Source organism: Thamnophis sirtalis, unplaced genomic scaffold (assembly GCF_051295495.1).
Source record: "Thamnophis sirtalis isolate CommonGarterSnake01/CBP01778 unplaced genomic scaffold, rThaSir2_p1.2 scaffold_8, whole genome shotgun sequence".
Classification (NCBI taxonomy): Eukaryota; Metazoa; Chordata; class Lepidosauria; order Squamata; family Natricidae; genus Thamnophis; species Thamnophis sirtalis.
Window position 1 is genome coordinate 34,418,116 of NW_028261388.1, and position 18,249 is coordinate 34,436,364.

General features: G+C 36.2%; 1 protein-coding gene across 24 annotated transcripts in view; it reads left to right on the forward strand.

The window, feature by feature from the left end:
* BBX (BBX high mobility group box domain containing) overlaps positions 1-18,249 on the forward strand; it is a 123,211-nt gene that overhangs the window by 70,335 nt on the left and 34,627 nt on the right. For all 24 annotated transcript variants that reach the window (XM_087721406.1, XM_087721427.1, XM_087721415.1 and 21 more), the window contains 6 exons: positions 4,594-4,836; positions 8,051-8,249; positions 9,404-9,471; positions 14,107-14,187; positions 15,018-15,098; positions 16,518-16,577. In XM_087721406.1, coding sequence (XP_087577532.1) covers positions 4,594-4,836; positions 8,051-8,249; positions 9,404-9,471; positions 14,107-14,187; positions 15,018-15,098; positions 16,518-16,577 — 732 coding nt within the window. The remainder of the gene's footprint in view (positions 1-4,593; positions 4,837-8,050; positions 8,250-9,403; positions 9,472-14,106; positions 14,188-15,017; positions 15,099-16,517; positions 16,578-18,249) is intronic.

An 18,249-nucleotide genomic window follows, 5' to 3' on the forward strand; every position in this document is an offset into this window, starting at 1 on the left:
AATGATGTAGATTTTATTTTTAGTCAATCAACTCAGGTAAGCTACTGATTGGACATGCATGGTGTATTCAGTTCAAAAGAAAAGCACATTAAAATATAGCAAAATATATTTGCCACAGACAACTTCGAACAGTCAAAACCAGAAACAGCCATAAATCTTAGGGATAAAACATAGTCTTCGGAAAGGCAGGCAGGGTTCATCTGAACCTCAGGGGAATCTTTTTCAAACAGAAACCGCAGCAGGCAAGTTATGTCTTGTGCAGTGGTGAAATTCATTTTTTTTTCCCCTACTGGTTCTGTGGGCGTGGTTTGGTGGTCATGTGGCTGGTGGGCGTGGCTGCACAACTGACTCACACACAATGCAAAAGCAGCTGGACTTCACACAAAATGCCCCCTGCAACAAGCAGGAACTTCACAGACAATCAGGCATAGCTGATTGTCGCATATCTGATCAGTAGTAAAAATGCTGTAAAAAAGTTTTTAAAAAGTTTGATGATTGCGCAGCACAGCTGATTGTTGCACAGCTGATGGTCGGAACTTTTTAAAAACCTTTTTAAAGCATTTTTTTACTACCAGTTCAGGCAAACGGTAGTATTTTTTTACTACTGGTTCGGGCGAACCGGCCTAAACCGGTATCATTTCACCCCTTGTCTTGTGTTAGACAAACATTGCTTAAGACATGGAACCTGAAGTAAGCCCACCCACCTATCTGGCTGGACAAATCAAATACTACAAGAGTTAGAGACTATCTAAAAGCTTCATTTGGTACAAAAAGCAATCACCCAGAGATACATGGGTACCAATGGGTAAATACAGCATTTTAAAGTGTTGGTTGTATCCTAGAAAGCCCCTTATAGCTTGGCACCAGGTTACCTTCAGTATCTCTTCATTGGTATAAGTCAAACCACTTTGATTATTCTGGGAAAGCATCTGATTGTCCCCCATTTTGAGGGCATTGGTGGACTGAAACTTAAATACCTTGTTTTTCTGGCATTTTCTGGCTGACCTTCTGCAATGGCCTCCTGCCATTGTGTATTTGACACAAATTCTACTTTCCTTCCAGTTATATTTAAAAATAGACCTTTTCTAAAGGGAATTGGAGAGCTGATGAAACATGGTATCTGAAATGTATGTTTGTGCATTTTTTTCTGTTGGTTTTTGTATTTTTAGTTTTTTATTACTGTTTTTCACTTTCTGAAATAGGAGTGTGTGTCTGAGGTTATACATGATAAACTAGAACATTATAGAAGAATGTGGGAGTCTTTAATGTAGGTAAATTACCTATTGCACCTCAGTATGAAACATCAAGATGATTGAATGATAAAAGTTTGTGGCCTTGGTTGTCTATATTCTGATTTTCTGAATAAGGAAAATAAAATGAGCATCAACTAGTACAGAGAAGCATATAAAATGTATTAACTTATAGACATCTGGTGAAATTCCTGTCATAGATTACAGTGTAGTAGTTGAAGAAAAAAGTTTGTTTAAGAAGATTGGAAGCAATAAACAGAGAAATCCAAGTAATGAAATTGACAATATTGTAAAGAGTCGAAGGACATGGACAAACACTAAAAGTTATATTGTTGGTGTCAGTTATCATCCACTTAGTCAAAGCAAATGTGGATGATTTGTCCAAAACCAAAACTGCAGATTTTTCAAAGAAGCAGTAGAGATAGGAAACTTAATTCTGACAATCTGTTGGAAGACAAACTCTTGTCAGTCATAGTCCTACAACACTGACAGGTGTTTCACTGAATCCTCCATTAGATATGCTTTAACTTGAATTCCTGCACTGAGCAGGAAATGAATTTCATTGGTTACAAGTAGTTAATGACCACCCATTCAAAGTTACAACAGCATTGAATGAATTGTATTTCTGAGTGGTCCTCCCAAGTTCTATCTGTCCCAATAACTCCATGGGCATGTGATCACTTGACAATCAGCTCACACTTAAAATGGTTACAGCAGGGGTGTCAAACACAAGGTCCGGGAGTCGGATCCGGCCTGCGGGGTATTTATAGCAATAGCAATAGCAGTTAGACTTATATACCGCTTCATAGGGCTTTCAGCCCTCTCTAAGCGGTTTACAGAGTCAGCATATCGCCCCCACAGTCTGGGTCCTCATTTCACCCACCCCGGAAGGATGGAAGGCTGAGTCAACCTTGAGCTGGTGAGATTTGAACCGCTGAACTGCAGATAGCAGTCAGCTGAAGTGGCCTGCAGTACTGCACTCTAACCACTGCGCCACCTCGGCTTTTATTTACATCCGGCCCGCGCGGTACTTACATTCGGCCTGTAGGGGAACTCTGGAAATAGCGAAGGACTGGCCCACAGTGCCTCTGCCAGTGAAAATGCGGCCTTTCCGAGCTCAGTTTTTGCTGGTAGAGGGTTGGCGGAGGCCATCATAGCCTAAAATGGAGCTTGGGAGACTTTTCTCTGGCAGAGTGTCCGGCCAGAGTTACCCCTGACATGAGTGATGTCAAGCTGGCCCTGCCCATCCAGGCCCTGATGCAGCATTCAATGAAATCGAGTTTGACATTCCTAGGTTACAGTATCCTATGGTTATGTGATTGCCATTTGTGACTTTCCCTACTGGCCTCACTCAAGCAAAATCAGTGGGGAAAGCCTACAGTTAAGGTTAGAAGTTGCTCTGGTCTCTTCCACCCAGCAGCAGCAACTCTGTCTTGTCTCACTGGGCATCTACACATTTTCCTTTACCAAGAAGAGCAATCCCTGACATGACCTCATTCATTCCTCACCAGCCATTTGCCTACCATCCAACATCTGTCAGTAGCCTTCCCTAGCCCTGCTGCACTTAATGCCATAGTACCAAGCCTCCCGCACCTGACAGCAGCCACTTCCTGCCCTCCAGATTGCAATCCTCCTGGAGTTTGCAACTTCCTGCCTGCTTTGCTTGTTGGAAGCCATCCGGAAGTTTTAATTGCCAGGATACCTTTATGCTTTGTAACTACATCACTTAGTAGTAGTTCCTTCCAATATTGTTCTCGTTCCTCTTACATAGATAAGAGGAAAAATTGAGGCTAATTCATCCTGGCCAAATCCTATTCTTCTTGTTAATATATTGTTCTTTATGTTTTTTTAATTCCCCATAAAATATTGAGGAGGCTAATTTTAACAATTATTTGTTGTTGAAATTAGAATAAGTTGTCTTACTTTTTAATTCCTGCATTTCTTTATTTAAACACATTCCACTCAAACCAGGTTATATAAAAAAGAGAATGCCTTTGACAAACCCATGTACATACACATCTGTGTAATATGAAAACCATATATATATGACAAACGATAATTAAAATAGTCAAATGAGTTAAAGGGGAAGTGTGCTTCCCCCACTCACCCCCATGTCAGGGTTGGTGTAGAGAGCTTTATTCAGTCTGTTCCCACAACAGTTCCATTTCAGCTTTTCAGCTAACCCCCAGCTGCAAGCTTAGCACAATAATTGGCTCACAACCAAATAGATAACCAAAAGCAAAACAAACGTATAGCCAAACCAAAACAATTTTGAAAATAAAGGTTTTGCCTGGATAGGTTCCAAAAACAAACAGCTCAAAATCCTCTCTGAGATTAGGGGCCTCCACTAAGACTTGTCAATAAGTCCGGTGGTCCGAGTTTCAGGGTTTGCAAGGAGAAGTCGCAGGAATAGTCCAATCCAGGTGTTCGGTAGGTCATTTTTATTGAAGCGAGCCACGAACAAGCTCCAAACTAACCTTCCAGGCAATGGCGAATTAGTCCAACTGACAGATAACCGGCTGCTCCAAACACAAACATAAACGCTCTCTGCAACTGAATTAAATCCACTAGCTGCAGAGTTCCAGAAACACACACAACCATCTGGCCACGACAGACACATATTGCTTCCAACAACGTCTCCCTCTGCCTGCCATGCCAAATAGTCCCTCCTCGTGCAGCTCATTAAGAAGGGTGGAGCCTTTCCCCCATCAATCTGGCAGATCTTCGCCTCTCTGCCCTGTGTGCTCTAGCATCTACCAAGGCCGCAGCTCCTCCCCCTCTTCCCCATTGGCCTTCGAGCGTTCCCCAGCCGAGGCATGTTCAGCAGACAGTTCAGGGTCAGCAATACTGGATGTGCCAGGAATGCTCTCATTCTCCCCTGAGGCCTCTGAGGAAGATGTGGATGAGCCATCATTCACAGGAAACATCACAGGAAGAAAGGGAAGGAGAGAGAAAGGGGACATATTAAAGAAGGGGGGGAATGCAATTTTATTGGACAATAATCTTTATTGGAGGGGGGAGGGGAACAGGAAAGAGGAGAGGGGGGAGGAGGAAGGAAAAGAAGAAGAAATTATTGCAACCAACATAATATTTTATATGATTTACTTAATTTATATATTGCTTCTAGTATCAAAGAGTTCATACTCTTAAACTGTTTAAACTGGAATATGTAAACATCTTCGTGGAGAGTCTGCTTTAAGTAGAATAAGGTTTTTTTTTCTTGCATACAGACATATTTCTTTACTTGAAACTAGGTATCAGAGCAAATAACTTGTGGATGTAATAAGAAATCCTTGTCAGTAACATTCTTTGTATATGTTATATTTTCTTCATTGTAAAATAGGTCCAGATTCTGAGTGCTGATGGTCTTGATCATGATGCTGATGAAACAGAAGATGAGGAATCTTCAGAACAGCGAGCTCGCAGACCAATGAATGCATTCCTTTTGTTCTGCAAACGTCATCGTTCCCTTGTCCGGCAAGAACATCCTCGTCTGGACAATCGTGGTGCTACCAAAATATTGGCAGATTGGTGGTCTCTTCTTGAGCCTAAAGAAAAACAAAAATACACCGACATGGCCAAGGAGGTATACAATAATAGGATCAATGAGTCTTTCAATTATATATTGTACATTTTCTTGATAATATATTTGTTTGATTTATGCTTCACTTTTCTACTCAGGCAAACCCTTAAGACAGCTAACAATTAACAATCAAAGACTAGTATATAAAATTAAAAACTAGAACTTAAAGTTAACAGTAAAATAAATGAATAAATTAATGTAATAAGTAAAAGTTAAAAGTGGCAAGGACAGCGAAGGCAAACAAAAAATTTAAGAGCTTCCATTCCTCCCTCTTGGTTCATTGCTCCACCCACTTTGACCCTTGCTTGGCCTGTATAGCTTGGCCCCAGACACCAGAGGCTCCCATCACTCTTATATAGAGGAGATCTCTCAGTGAAATATTTTAATAAATATCAAAAGAAGGAATCTGCAATGGCAAGAATTGTGTGAGTATTGATCCAGAACATTTGGGAAGCACCCAAATACAGTGCAACCAAACAAGATAAGTATGTTAATAAGCTATGTTTATTGTTTGTTTTTTTAATTTGTAAGAATATGATATACTTGAAAATGTAACTATATTTTATAAGCTATTTAATTCCTCACATAGAGGTTCACTTATCTTTGCATAGAGTTAATTTTCAGAGACAAATTTCAAACAGGTGTTTTTGTGTTAAGTATGAAATGTAAGATTATGGTTAGGTAAGATGATTCTCCAGTTATTCAGGAATTAAATAGTTAATATCACTAAGTTCTCTTTCTTAGCAGTGCATTTACAGGAGAATTTAGCAGTATTTTAAAATGTTTGACTATGTAGTAATATATTTCCCTATTTAGAAGTACATCTTAAAGGTATTTTGAATGTAGAACTACAATAGAAAATGATAAATACCTATTTATTTTTGAGCCATCTTACTAATTTATGTCAAGCAATAGTTTTATTTGTTCCTTACCAACATCAGTCCTGAGCTGGCAAAGATAGTTTCCTTATGTCATATTCAGTAATAAGAAAGTTATAAAAATAAAGATCATCATGGAATTAAAATGTAAGAAAAATCCCCATTACCTTGTCTGCAATGAAGCAGCAGGGCTTTCAAGCTGATTAGTTATCTTCCTCATAATCTCCACGCAACTCAGTTATCTGACAGTATTATCCCAATTGAAGATAGAAGACCTTAATAACATTTAATTGGGAAGACCCTTTGACGTAAGGAATTATTATTATATTTATCTAAACTAATTGATATCCTGCCCTTTATCCAAACAAGTTCAGATAAAATTGAAAAGTAGTAAAATATATAAATTGCTGTACATTTTAAAAAGTTTATGGCAGCTAATAGTATTGTTGAGAATATTCTGTAAATGAAGTGCTATAATGAAAATAACATCATTGCCTGAACAGAATAAATAAATAAATAACAGGTAACATTAATACATTTCAACTCTGCCTTAGTATAATTTGTGATTTTTTTTATATAGGTAGTCCTTGAGTTACAACTGTAATAGATCCTTCCCATTACAGTTGTAAGTAGTGATGGCCATTAAGTGAGGTGGTCTTGCTTAAGGATCCCCACCTGATGCAGCGGTTCAATTAACTTGTAGGTCGTTAAGCAGAGCACAGGGTCTGTCAGAGTAGGCTTGGAGGTCTAGTGCAGTCCCAAGCCTGCCTTCTCTAGACTTCCTAAGGTCACCACCACCACCCCGACACACTCTGCTTGTCATCCCTTGGAACCCTGTGGATATTTCCCTCTCCCCACCCCACTGTACCAGGCCCCACACTCTCTTTCTTTCTCACTTCTATTTTGAAGATTTCTGAGCCTCAGGTTGGGGAGAGACCAATAGCAATAGCAGTTAGACTTATATACCACTTCATAGGGCTTTCAGCCCTCTCTAAGCGGTTTACAGAGTCAGCATATTGTCCCCAACAATCCGGGTCCTCATTTTACCCACCTCAGAAGGATGGAAGGCTGAATCAACCTTGAGCCAGTGAGATTTGAACTGCAGAATTGCAGAACTGCAGTCAGCTGAAGTAGCCTGCAGTGCTGTATTTAACCACTGCGCCACCTCCATGCCCCATTTTTCCAGAATCATTTTCATTGCACCTGCAATTGCTTAACACAGTCTGCACAGCACTGCAGAAAGCTTCTGAAAACCATCTTAAGGATTTGTAGGTTCACTGAAAATGGCTGCTGTTTCAGGGAGGCAGCCATATGGCACTGGGATGCGTGGCCTTCCCTTCTTCTCCAACATGAGGTTGAGATCTTCAAAAGGTACAGTAACTGATGGGCATGTGCAGAGTAAGGCCAAAGCCTGGGTACCAATGGGGAAGGATGGGAGGCAAAGAGGTGGGGAGATGCGACAGTGTCCCTGCGGTCAATTGTAAGGGTGAATGTTACCGGCAGCACTACAGTGGCCATAACTTCAAAACAGGATCTTATATGGCTTTTAAGAAGTCTGTTGTTACTTTGAATGACAGTTAAGTGACTGGTCGTATCTCAAGGATTATCTGTAATGAATTTAAGAGACTTGATTAATATGTTAACAATAAATAAACTAATTAATTAAAGAAATGAAGTAGAAACATTGAGCAGCAAATTACATATTAGGGATAGCATAATGTAGGAAATTTATCTTTGATAAACAAAGCCTTAATTAATGGGTCAGGAAATTATTGTATATATAATATTCCTATAAAAACTTACAACTCAAAAGCTGTTAAGAATAATTTTTCTTTAAAAAATGGATACAGTACTGTGCCTCAAGTGATATGAGTCTAAAAGTAAGTTCCACATTTTCTATTGAAAAGAAACAATATGACTAAGTGTTCAGCCCAGTAATGTTCATTCCAAGAATATGTAAGAAACATTCAATTAAACATATAATTTTTTATTCTTTATGCTGTTTAAGAGTATAACAGCAGTAATTAACAACAAAAACTTGCCATTGAGCCGCCTTAACATTTCTTTGTTCTACAGGAAGAAATATACATAGAAAATGAAGGTTTGTATTTTCAGTAGCATTCCTTATTTTAAGGAAATTTTGTCTTTGTTATGATGTGTATAGGCAGGCATGGCACATTTATTTCAGTGAGCGGCTCTCACTTCATTATGGCAATTTTCAAATGGCCATGGGTGGACTGCTTGTTTGATGGAATAAATGATCTGTTAACCTACAACTAACTCATTTTTTTCAAATAAATGTGCTGTGCCTTAAAGCAAATTATTTGTTCTTCTCATAGTATAAAGATGCATTTATGAAAGCAAATCCTGGCTATAAATGGTGTCCACCTACAAACAAACCTGTGAAAACTCAGTCACCCACATTAACAAATCGAAAAAAGCTTTGGGCTTTCCCATCAGAAGTTACAAAAGATTTGTCTAGTCCAAAAAAATTGATGAAGACAGAAGAAACCCCTCAGCTGAATTTTGCAATGGCAGGTAAGTTTGTCAATCCCAGTCTTACAAGCTTACGATAAGGATGCTTTGAATTGTGGCTTTTACTTGTGGAAAGAAAAAAAAATGACTAAATCCCCTTCATAGATTCATCTCCCATCATTAAACCTTCCTACATTAGAATAAAGCCCTATCTAGTTCTGCATTCCATTCATATAGTGTCTAACTGTGGTATCTTCTCGAGCCATCAGTATAATAGTAACTTTTATTACGCTGTTATTCAGGAGCTGTCCTCATATTATGATATTATGCTGATTGCAAGTAGTAGCCATTTGCTTAGTGAATTTGTCTAATCACTTATCACTGTTCTATCATTTTTTTTTGGGGGGGGGGGGTGTTTATATGTGTTGATTCTGTTCTTCTGCCCTACTCCCATTGAAGAAGACTTAAAATGCCAAATTATACCAGCTTCTAAACAGTAAATAACTTGGAATGGTGTTCCATATGAAATCTAGACAGTACCACCTTGTTGACTTTCAAGATCTGGCTGTTTCAAAAGCCATTTGGAGACTGGTTGTATGGTGGGTCCCCTCACTGCATAGGAAATTGTTAGTGCTAGGATTGTTTCCTGTGCACTGTGTCAATGGCTTAGAAGTTTATTGTTAGACTTAGATTTAAAAAACACTGTATATTTTACTTTGTATGTTTGCATAATTGCATAAGCCACTCAGAACTATTCTGGAATTAAATTTCATATAAATTTCAGTAATAAAATATAAATAAATATGTAAATAATTTGCAGGTCATATAGGTATATTTTCTGATATTTATTTGTCAAATGTGTTATTGTATGTAGAGTGATTTATTTTTTTTAACACGGTGTTCTATTTTTTTAAAGTAAATACCTTGTATTACCTTTGATTCTTTATTCAGTTCAAGTTCTATGGTTATTTATGTAGGCATATGAACACATACACACAAACACACACACACAACCTAACAGTTTTGTTAAAGAAAAGACAACATCCATTTTTTCCCAACATATTTTGAGATGCCTTCCTTCTATGTTAAGGTATGCAGTTATTACAGGTTTCTTCACTATTAAAGCTGCAGATGTTTAAGGCAATAGGTTTGCCTATACTATTTCTAAATAAATATTTTGACTAAAATGTTTCCATATATAATTTCTTTTCTGTCAGATCCTACGCAAATGGGAGGCCTCAGCATGCTACTGTTAGCTGGAGAACATGCCTTGACTGCACAAGAAGTAAGTAATTATCTTTACTGCTTAATTATTTCTTTAAAAAAATGTTTAATAGGTTACATTACTACATAATGTATTTTCACAGCTATTTGGTACATCTTTTGTCTTGGATTAGTGACATCATTTTAACATTTAAGAGAGGTTTTTTTTACTGAAAGAGCTCATTATAAAACATCTACTACTTTGACACTGCCTTCTCCCCCTATATTTAGAGGATTAGGGGTATGCACAAAGCGAGTGTGAGGGAAGGAATGGCAGAGGACAATCACATAACTTTGATTATTTTCCCAAAGATTAATACAGTTATTTATATTGTACAGCATGAGAAATAAATGATTAAGGAAGTAGAACCAAACCTTTTTATATATGCAGTTTCTTACAAGAGAATTAAGAGAAAATTCTCCACTTTAGTTGTTAAAAAAGGATATCTGAACGAAAATGAAAAAATAGCTTTGAAGAAAAACCATCCTCCTTTGATGTGCAAAAGTTTAAGAATGTTTCACATTCAAAATGTCTGCATTGTTTGCAGTAAACAAGAATAGAATAATGGTTAAAAAGTATATTCAATCCAGAGTGGTTGTTTAGAACTCAAAATGGGGTGTTTCAGATTTCAAAGGGTTTAATTAAGAACCATTTTCAGATTCATTGCATTTAATAACAAATGAGGTTCTGAAACAAAATATGAATGTGAAGAGTTTTTGTTTCAAGCACTTCTAGCTGCATTCCATTTCTATTCTTCAAACCATTTAGGAACCCAGCTATTTTTTTGTTTTTATCTGTTCCATACAATTTTCCACTTATTTTGAGGTATTTTCTTCCCCAGTCGATAGTTCATAGGCAAACTGCCATATCCACTTGCTGGGTTATCTCTGTATTGGGATGGACTTGCATGAAGGAGCAGATCTGCAGTGTGAAGATTCCCCTAAACTCAATTAGCAGATGGAGACCATAGCCAAGGGAGCCTTTGCACACCTTTAGCTGCTGGACAAGGAAACTAGCAAGCCCTTACAAATCAGGCATATCACCATACAGATAAAATACTCTATGCTTCCTACCTGGAACTGCTTTAAAGATAATTTGGAAACTGCTGTTGTATGGTGGCTTGATGGCTGGTGACAATAACCCATTGAATAATACAATGCATGTGCTAATGTTCCTGCACTTGTTTGAAATAATTTTCCAGATCAAGTTCAAAGTGCTGGTTTTAATTTACAAGTCCTATGTGGCTTGAAACTAACTAAACCTGGCTTGCTGTCTTATTGTAAATCAGTTAAATCATTTGTGTTTTAAGATTCATTTAGAAGACCCTGGCCCTTTTTTCCTTTGAATTTTGATTGATTATATTCTAGTAACAATTTTTAGTTTAGATGTTTATGGTTTATAGAAGATGGAGAAATTGAGCATTTTGAATGACTGCTGTATATTTTAGTCTATTTTGAGTCTTTGTTTGTGGCCATTATATGAGCAAGTATTGTAGTGTTTTCTTTACTAGATAGTTTTTCTCCTTTTGTTTATAAAGAGTTTATTATTTAAGAGAGCTTCTGTTAGCTTTCTGAATTCTGAATGACATGTGCAAATTGCCATTTACACTGATCTTGGGAACATTTAGAACACTACTCAGTATAAAGCGAAAATTAAATCTTTTTCCAACCAAAGCAATTAATATAGGGAGTCCTTGTTTAACGCTAATAATCTAGATTGATAACTCTGCTGCTAAATGCTTTGGTAGTAAAGTGTGACATCACATATTTGTGCCAACTTATGCTGCCAATTGTAGTTGTTCTGACTGCCATTATTTAGCAAATCCTGTGTAGTCATTAACTGCAATGTCACATTATCACAATTTGCAACCTCTTCCCAGCTTCCCTATTGACAGCTTCTTAGAAGGTTATAAATGACAATCACAGGATGCTGTGACTATTGTAACTTAAAGCCAACTGCTAAGCACCCAAATTCTGAGCATGTGATGCAGGGATGCTTCAGTGACTACCACTGCAAGGACCAGTTACAAGTGTTCTTCAGCACCAGCATAACTTCAGTGTTGTATGTCTGGTCATTAAATAAGGACAACCTATAGATGTATTGTTATGTAGTCTTTCCATGAAATGGAGGCCTTCATCCATGAATTTATAGAAGTCTAGCTGATAACCCGGCATTGCCTGGCTATTTATTAATAGGGGAGAAATGTCTGGACCAAACATAATTTCTAATGTTGGATTTTTTTCCCTTACCAGAGGGAGCCCCCTTGTGGAATAATGTGAAGCCGTTATCATGGCAACTTCACTAAGCTGTACAATAGAAGCCATTTTACGGCAGTACAGTAGAATCCATTTTAAGGTACAACAAGCTGTATTGTAACAGAACACAGACACCGAGGGGTGTTAGGAGTGACTTACACCCACAGTATTTTTTCCAGACAGTAAGTCATCTGTGTACTAAGTTTGGTTGGAATAGATAGATAGATAGATAGATAGATAGATAGATAGATAGATAGATAGATAGATAGATAGATAGATAGATGTAGGTAGGTAGGTAGGTAGGTAGGTAGGTAGGTAGGTAGGTAGGTAGGTAGGTAGGTAGGTAGGTAGGTAGGTAGGTAGGTAATTTGTCATCATAAATATCTTCTGAAAGCATTTATGCCAGCTTGAGTACAGGCAGTCCTAGGATTATGACCACTAGTTCAGCAACTATTCAGAGTTATGACAGTGCTGAATGAATGGTACTTATGACCAATACTCATATGATTGCAATTGGGGAATTTAGCAATCAGTATACACTTGCAGTATTTGTAATGTACTGCAGTAATGTGATCCCTATTTGGAACCTTTACTACCAGTTTTCCACTAGCAAAGCTAGCAGAAAAGACAGCAGGGAAGATCACAAGTTGTTTCTGGAAGTTGATCCTGCTGCTTTTTCTTTAAGAGCCACACATGAAATAAGAACAAGATCCCAGGGATCTCATAATCTATAACACTGTCCTGCCAGCCTCTGGCTGGTTCACCCACAACCTCTACCAAGCTACCCATACCCCTACTGACCCACTCATGTTCTGTCACACCTGTCCACAATCCCCTCAACCCACCCATGTTCTGTAGCAACCACTTTGGCTGTCCCATCCACAGTACCTTTACACCCCTGCAGTCATTGCTTGGAATTCTTACCTGCTTAATGACCCATATAGTTCTGGGGTGACGATGGTAACCGGTATTGCTGTTGCTAAGCAATGCAGTCATGCAACATCATGCTTTATGGTCGCATCGCTGAATGACAGAAATTCCAATCCGAATTACCTGAGTACAAGCAGTACTGTATTGCTATCACGGTTCCATGTAGAAAATCATATTTCTACAAAGTTCTAAGAATTTAATTGTAGATTGAAGGCACTTCCTAAAAATCTCATAAATATATTGCAGAACAATGCCTATGATTAGCATCTTTTCTGATCTTTCCTAAATTTTAGTCTTTTTAATTACAAGAAATTAGAAGAAAATATTAATACTAGAGCAGAAAAAAACCTTTTCCATTCTTAATTTTCATGTGTATTTCATTGGTAGAAATTAAATAGTATTATGTTCCATTAAGAATATATTTTATGACAATTAAGTTAATTGTAGTAATGATTATCTGCTAAACAGTTTTAACATAAAAAATGGATATTGACAATTACTAACGTTGCTTAGCTTCTTATAAAAAAACTTAATTATAGGGAAGCTGTCTCTTGTAGCAAAAAGCTGTGAATGATTTAGAATGCTTTTTTAATGTCTGTATCTGATGATGAAAATGAATAATCAGTGCAGTTATGTGACAGAAAAATTTAAGTGCAAATTGCACCCTTTAGATTATAAAATGAAATATAAATGAAATAAATAAATGAAATGAAAATGAAAGGTCTGATTATTGTTGTTGTTCATTTACTTTTATTCCTAAACCACCTTTCAGTTTTATGGTAGGATGGAAGAGAATCACTGTTTACACTTTAGTACATTCATATATGAAAATCAGAAAGATCTTTGCATTTAGTCCTTCCTGAATGCGATTGGAACTCTAATATTACCTCTACTCATTTTTGTTGGGAATACTTATTTCTGATCTTTTGTTTGTTTGTTTCTAAAATTCTTTTAGTATTTCAGGAACCTTGTCTTTTGTCAGTTCCCTTTTCTTCTTCAAATTAGTCTCATCTCTGTGCCTATCCTAATTTAAAATACATTTATTATATTCATCATTTGCTTTTTATTCATATCTTCCTTTTATTTTAAGAAGTTTCTATTCTTTATATATTTCTTAAAAGCCAAGAACATAGTCATTTTCTCTGCTGTCCTATGTGTTTGGAATATATTACCATGATTATTGAAATGTCTTTGTTAATTTTGGTTAAATCAACATTTCTACTGCAAGTCTTTTTTGCTTATAATTTTATGACTTGCATTTTATTGTTTTTCTTCAGATAGGTATTATTCTCTCCCCCCCCCCCTGTTTCTGTCTCGCTCCCTTCCCTCTTGCATGCACACATTTATTTTTCCTTTTTTCCTATATATTGTAAATCTCCAAGAAAAAAGGTATTGCTCTTATATATTGTTGAAAACAATTTTGATTATTTGTTCAATCCTTAAATTTTCCTTCTTATATTGTTTACTTTAGGTTTCTTCAAGTACATGTCATTCTGATTCCCCTAATTCTACTGAAGGGTGTCTAAACTCAACAATGTTACAATTTGCTGAGGTAAACTCCTTATAATACCCTTTTTGTTAGGTGGTACAGCAACAGTTTATAATTATTGAAAAATATTTCCTTAATGTAATACAATTTAATTCCATGAGACCCTTGTTTAGTATGCAGTTATTACTTCTTGTAAATAAAGTGTTGGATTCAGACTGGAAAAACTATTTTTTTCAAATGTTCTTTAACCCAACCTTTATATTAACTTGAGTTATTAATAATAATAACCCAAGGCAGTGATCATATCCAATATTCCTTTCCCTTCCTATTTTCTCTACAAAAATACTCCTATGACGTGAGTAGGGATGAGAAAGAAGAGTGACCTTAAGTCACCCACCCAATTTTCATGTCTAAGATGAAACTAGAACTCAACTGGTTTCTAGTCTAGTACTTTAACTGCTAACCATTATTCTAATGCTTTTAAACAGTTAACATGCAAGATGAGATGCATAATTTCACTCAGCTAACACAAATATTCAATTAAAATCTTTGATTTAGTAAAAAGCTGTTTAAGACTATTTTACTATTCCCTAGTTGCCTATTTATGATATTGGTTTTTTTGTAAGATTTGCATTGTGATATTATGTCAATTTCTTTTTTTTTAATGCTACTTGCTTTGGAAAATGGTTTATTTATATTCTTTATATGTTCAATTATACATGCCACACAGTCACTTTCATTGAAATTGGCAGCTTTATATACTTGATTAATAAATAAATAATGCTCAATTATATTGTGCCCACAAATATCATTTGTGTTATGTGTCATTTGAAAAATTAACAGTTGATATCGGATAACCTAAAGTTTATTTTGAAAAAATATCTTTCCATCAGATTTCTTCAAATCTGTCAAAGGGAACTGTTCCTGAAAATCCAAAAGAAAGTGATGAATCAGCTCTACTTCAGTTCTCAGAGGTAAAACAATATTATTATTTTTTTAAAAAGAGATGAAATAACTCTCAATTTTATAAAAATAACATGTAGCTGTTGTTTTAAATTTTGTTGTATATGGTTTTAATCCCAATTACATATTGGATAGTTACACAATGCTCAAATGGAGGTTGGATTGGCAATATAATAAAACAATGCAATATAATGTGCAGAACACATAGTAAGGATATTTCACATATTGATTCTAGCACTGATTTGAATACAGGTAGTCCTTATTTAGCAAACACATTTTAGACCAGCAACTCAGTCATTAAGTGAAACCGCAACTTTTCTTATATCTTACATCAGCTTTCCGTCAGCAAAGGTTGTAAATGCTAGGATTAGTCCCTAGTTATTTTTTCAATATCCTTATAATTGCAAATGATCAGTTACAAATAAGGCTGTCACTAAACATGGACTACGGTATTATCTTTTGATTTGAGTATTTGTGTAAATTACTAATCTGATATAACAAATTTAAGTAATACGTTGAAATGTAGTTCCCTCTTCTTGAAGTTACTGAGAAATATTATAGTATTATACTTGTAGTATGTACATATATAGTATCTATTAGTTATGGATTCTGTATATGTTTAATAATTCAGAGAAAACAAAAACAGTAGTCAGTATTCTAAATATCATTGAGAAATATGCTTTAATTCTGCTATATGTAAAACTTTGTTCCATTCTCACATGTTTTTTCACAATTTTTCTATATCAGTCTTTTCCCTACTTTAATATTTCTTGCACATTTTTCTTATTTTCATATTTTCCTCATTTTAAGATTAAAAATTTCTAAATTCATTAATTCATTCTTTATCATTTAATAGTGTGCATAATAATTCTTACAATTTATCAAATTTATTGTAGCATCTTGGAACCAATTTTGAAATGAAAATATCAAAGGCTGACCACTAGATTGTGAGACTACCAATTTTTTGTTTAAGGAAACGAAAAGTTTACTTCCCCACAATCATCTGTTTCTTTTTAGAATGTCAAAGATGGAAAAAAGGAAAGCATAGTTGGTTGTTTGACTTATGAAACCAGGAACTGATTGTAGAATAGATCATAAATTGCTCATTTGTAAATTTCCAATTAAGCTAAAGTAGTAATGAGCCAGTTTCCACAATATGATCTTGGGTATCTACCATCATTTTTAAAGTGAGAACCAAAGTTACTTTGAAATGCTGAAACTTACTGATGGGGCCTCAGAAGAACTGTGGAAAAAATGAGACATTGTTAAGGTTGAATGTAAAAAGGCACTTGGTCTACTGTAAAATTGTGACTTTTAGGATAAAATAAAATATCCTAAAAGCAATAGGTTTTCCGTGTACGTGTTAGTTTTCTCTTAAAGGACTTAATTCCTTCTTGTTTATTTTAAAATATGTATCTCTTCACTTCCAGTTGAAGGGTCCTGAGCCAATCAAGCACTATAGAAAATCAGCACTTTTCCAGTTGGCTGAGGTAATCTTGTTTTATTAATTTTATGAACTGTGCAAAAGAAGCACCAGAAGTATATTCCAAGGGATACAGTTGAGAATTGTATATGTAAGCACAGATCACCCCAATTATTAATGTGATGTAACTTATTTTTAGAACACAAATCAATTTTATATCAGATCAGTGAATGTTAAATCTGCTTGTAAAATGCTTTTACAGATAGTAAGAGAAGACAGATATTAATAGTTTCAGCAAAAGTTTTACCGATCTGTCTTTTCTATAATATATGAAAGGTAGATAGATATGCATAAACTGCAAAACATTGATCATCACTTTGAAGCATACACCACTTCTTAAATGGTATAGAAAATTTAGAATTTGCTAAGGAAAAGTTATGTTTATTTAAAATACCTGGCTTAAGCCACGGTCTATTAATGCATAAACATGGCAAATGAATTTATCTGAAAGCATGAATTGAATGTTGAAAGCCAAGAGATTTAGGGAGGGATGCAAGACTGAGGAAAGGTTCTGAACTCTAGTTTGCTTTTGGGGAAAAATGAATATGATGAAAATAAACAAACAAAAGAAACTTAGAGTTAAAACAGAATTGCAAGGATAGAAAATGCTGGCCTACAGGTGAAACTCGAAAAATTAGAATATTGTGCAAAAGTTCATTTATTTCAGTAATGAAATAAAAGGTGAAACTGATATATGAGATAGACTAATTATATGCAAAGTAATATAGTTCAAGCCGTGATTTGTCATAATTGCGATAATTATGGCTTACAGCTCATGAAAACACCAAATCCACAATCTCAGAAAATTAGAATATTGTGAAAAGGTGGAATATTCTAGGCTCAAAGTGTCCCACTTTAAACAGCTAATTAAGCCATAACACCTGCAAAGGGTCCCTGAGCCTTTAAATGGTCTTGCAGTCTGGTTCAGTAGAATCACAATCATGGGAAAGACTGCTGACCTGACAGTTGTGCAGAAAACCATCATTGACTCCCTCCATAAGGAGGGAAAGCCTCAAAAGGTAATTGCAAACGAAGTTGGATGTTCCCAAAGTGTTGCCGGCTGGCGGCGCCTAGGAGTAGGGCCTTCTCCGTTGCCGCTCCGGCCCTATGGAATGAGCTGCTCCCAGAGATCCGGGCCCTCCCCACTCTCATGGCCTTTCGCAAAGCCATTAAAACCTGGCTTTTCCGGTAGGCTTGGGGCTGTTGACCCCTTGATTGAGGTCCAGACCCTTCCTGATTGGGTGTCTGTTGTGTTCCTTTTTAACTTTGTTGTGTCCCATTGTTTTTAATTCCTTTTTAAAAAAAAAATCATTTCTGTAAGCCGCCCGGAGTCCTTTGGGATTGGGCAGCATAGAAATCCAATAAATGAAATGAAATGAAGTGCTGTATCAAAGCACATTAATAGAAAGTTATGTGGAAGGGAAAAGTGTGGAAGAAAAAGGTGCACAAGCAGCAGGGATGACCACAGCCTTGAGTGGATTGTCAGGAAAAGGCCATTCAAAAGTGTTGGGGACTTTCACAAGGAGTGGACTGAGGCTGGAGTCAGTGCATCAAGAGCCACCACACACAGACAGATCCTGGACATGTGCTTCAAATGTCGTATTCCTCTTGTCAAGCCACTCCTGAACAACAAACAACGTCAGAATCGTCTTACTTGGACTAAAGAAAAACAGACCTGG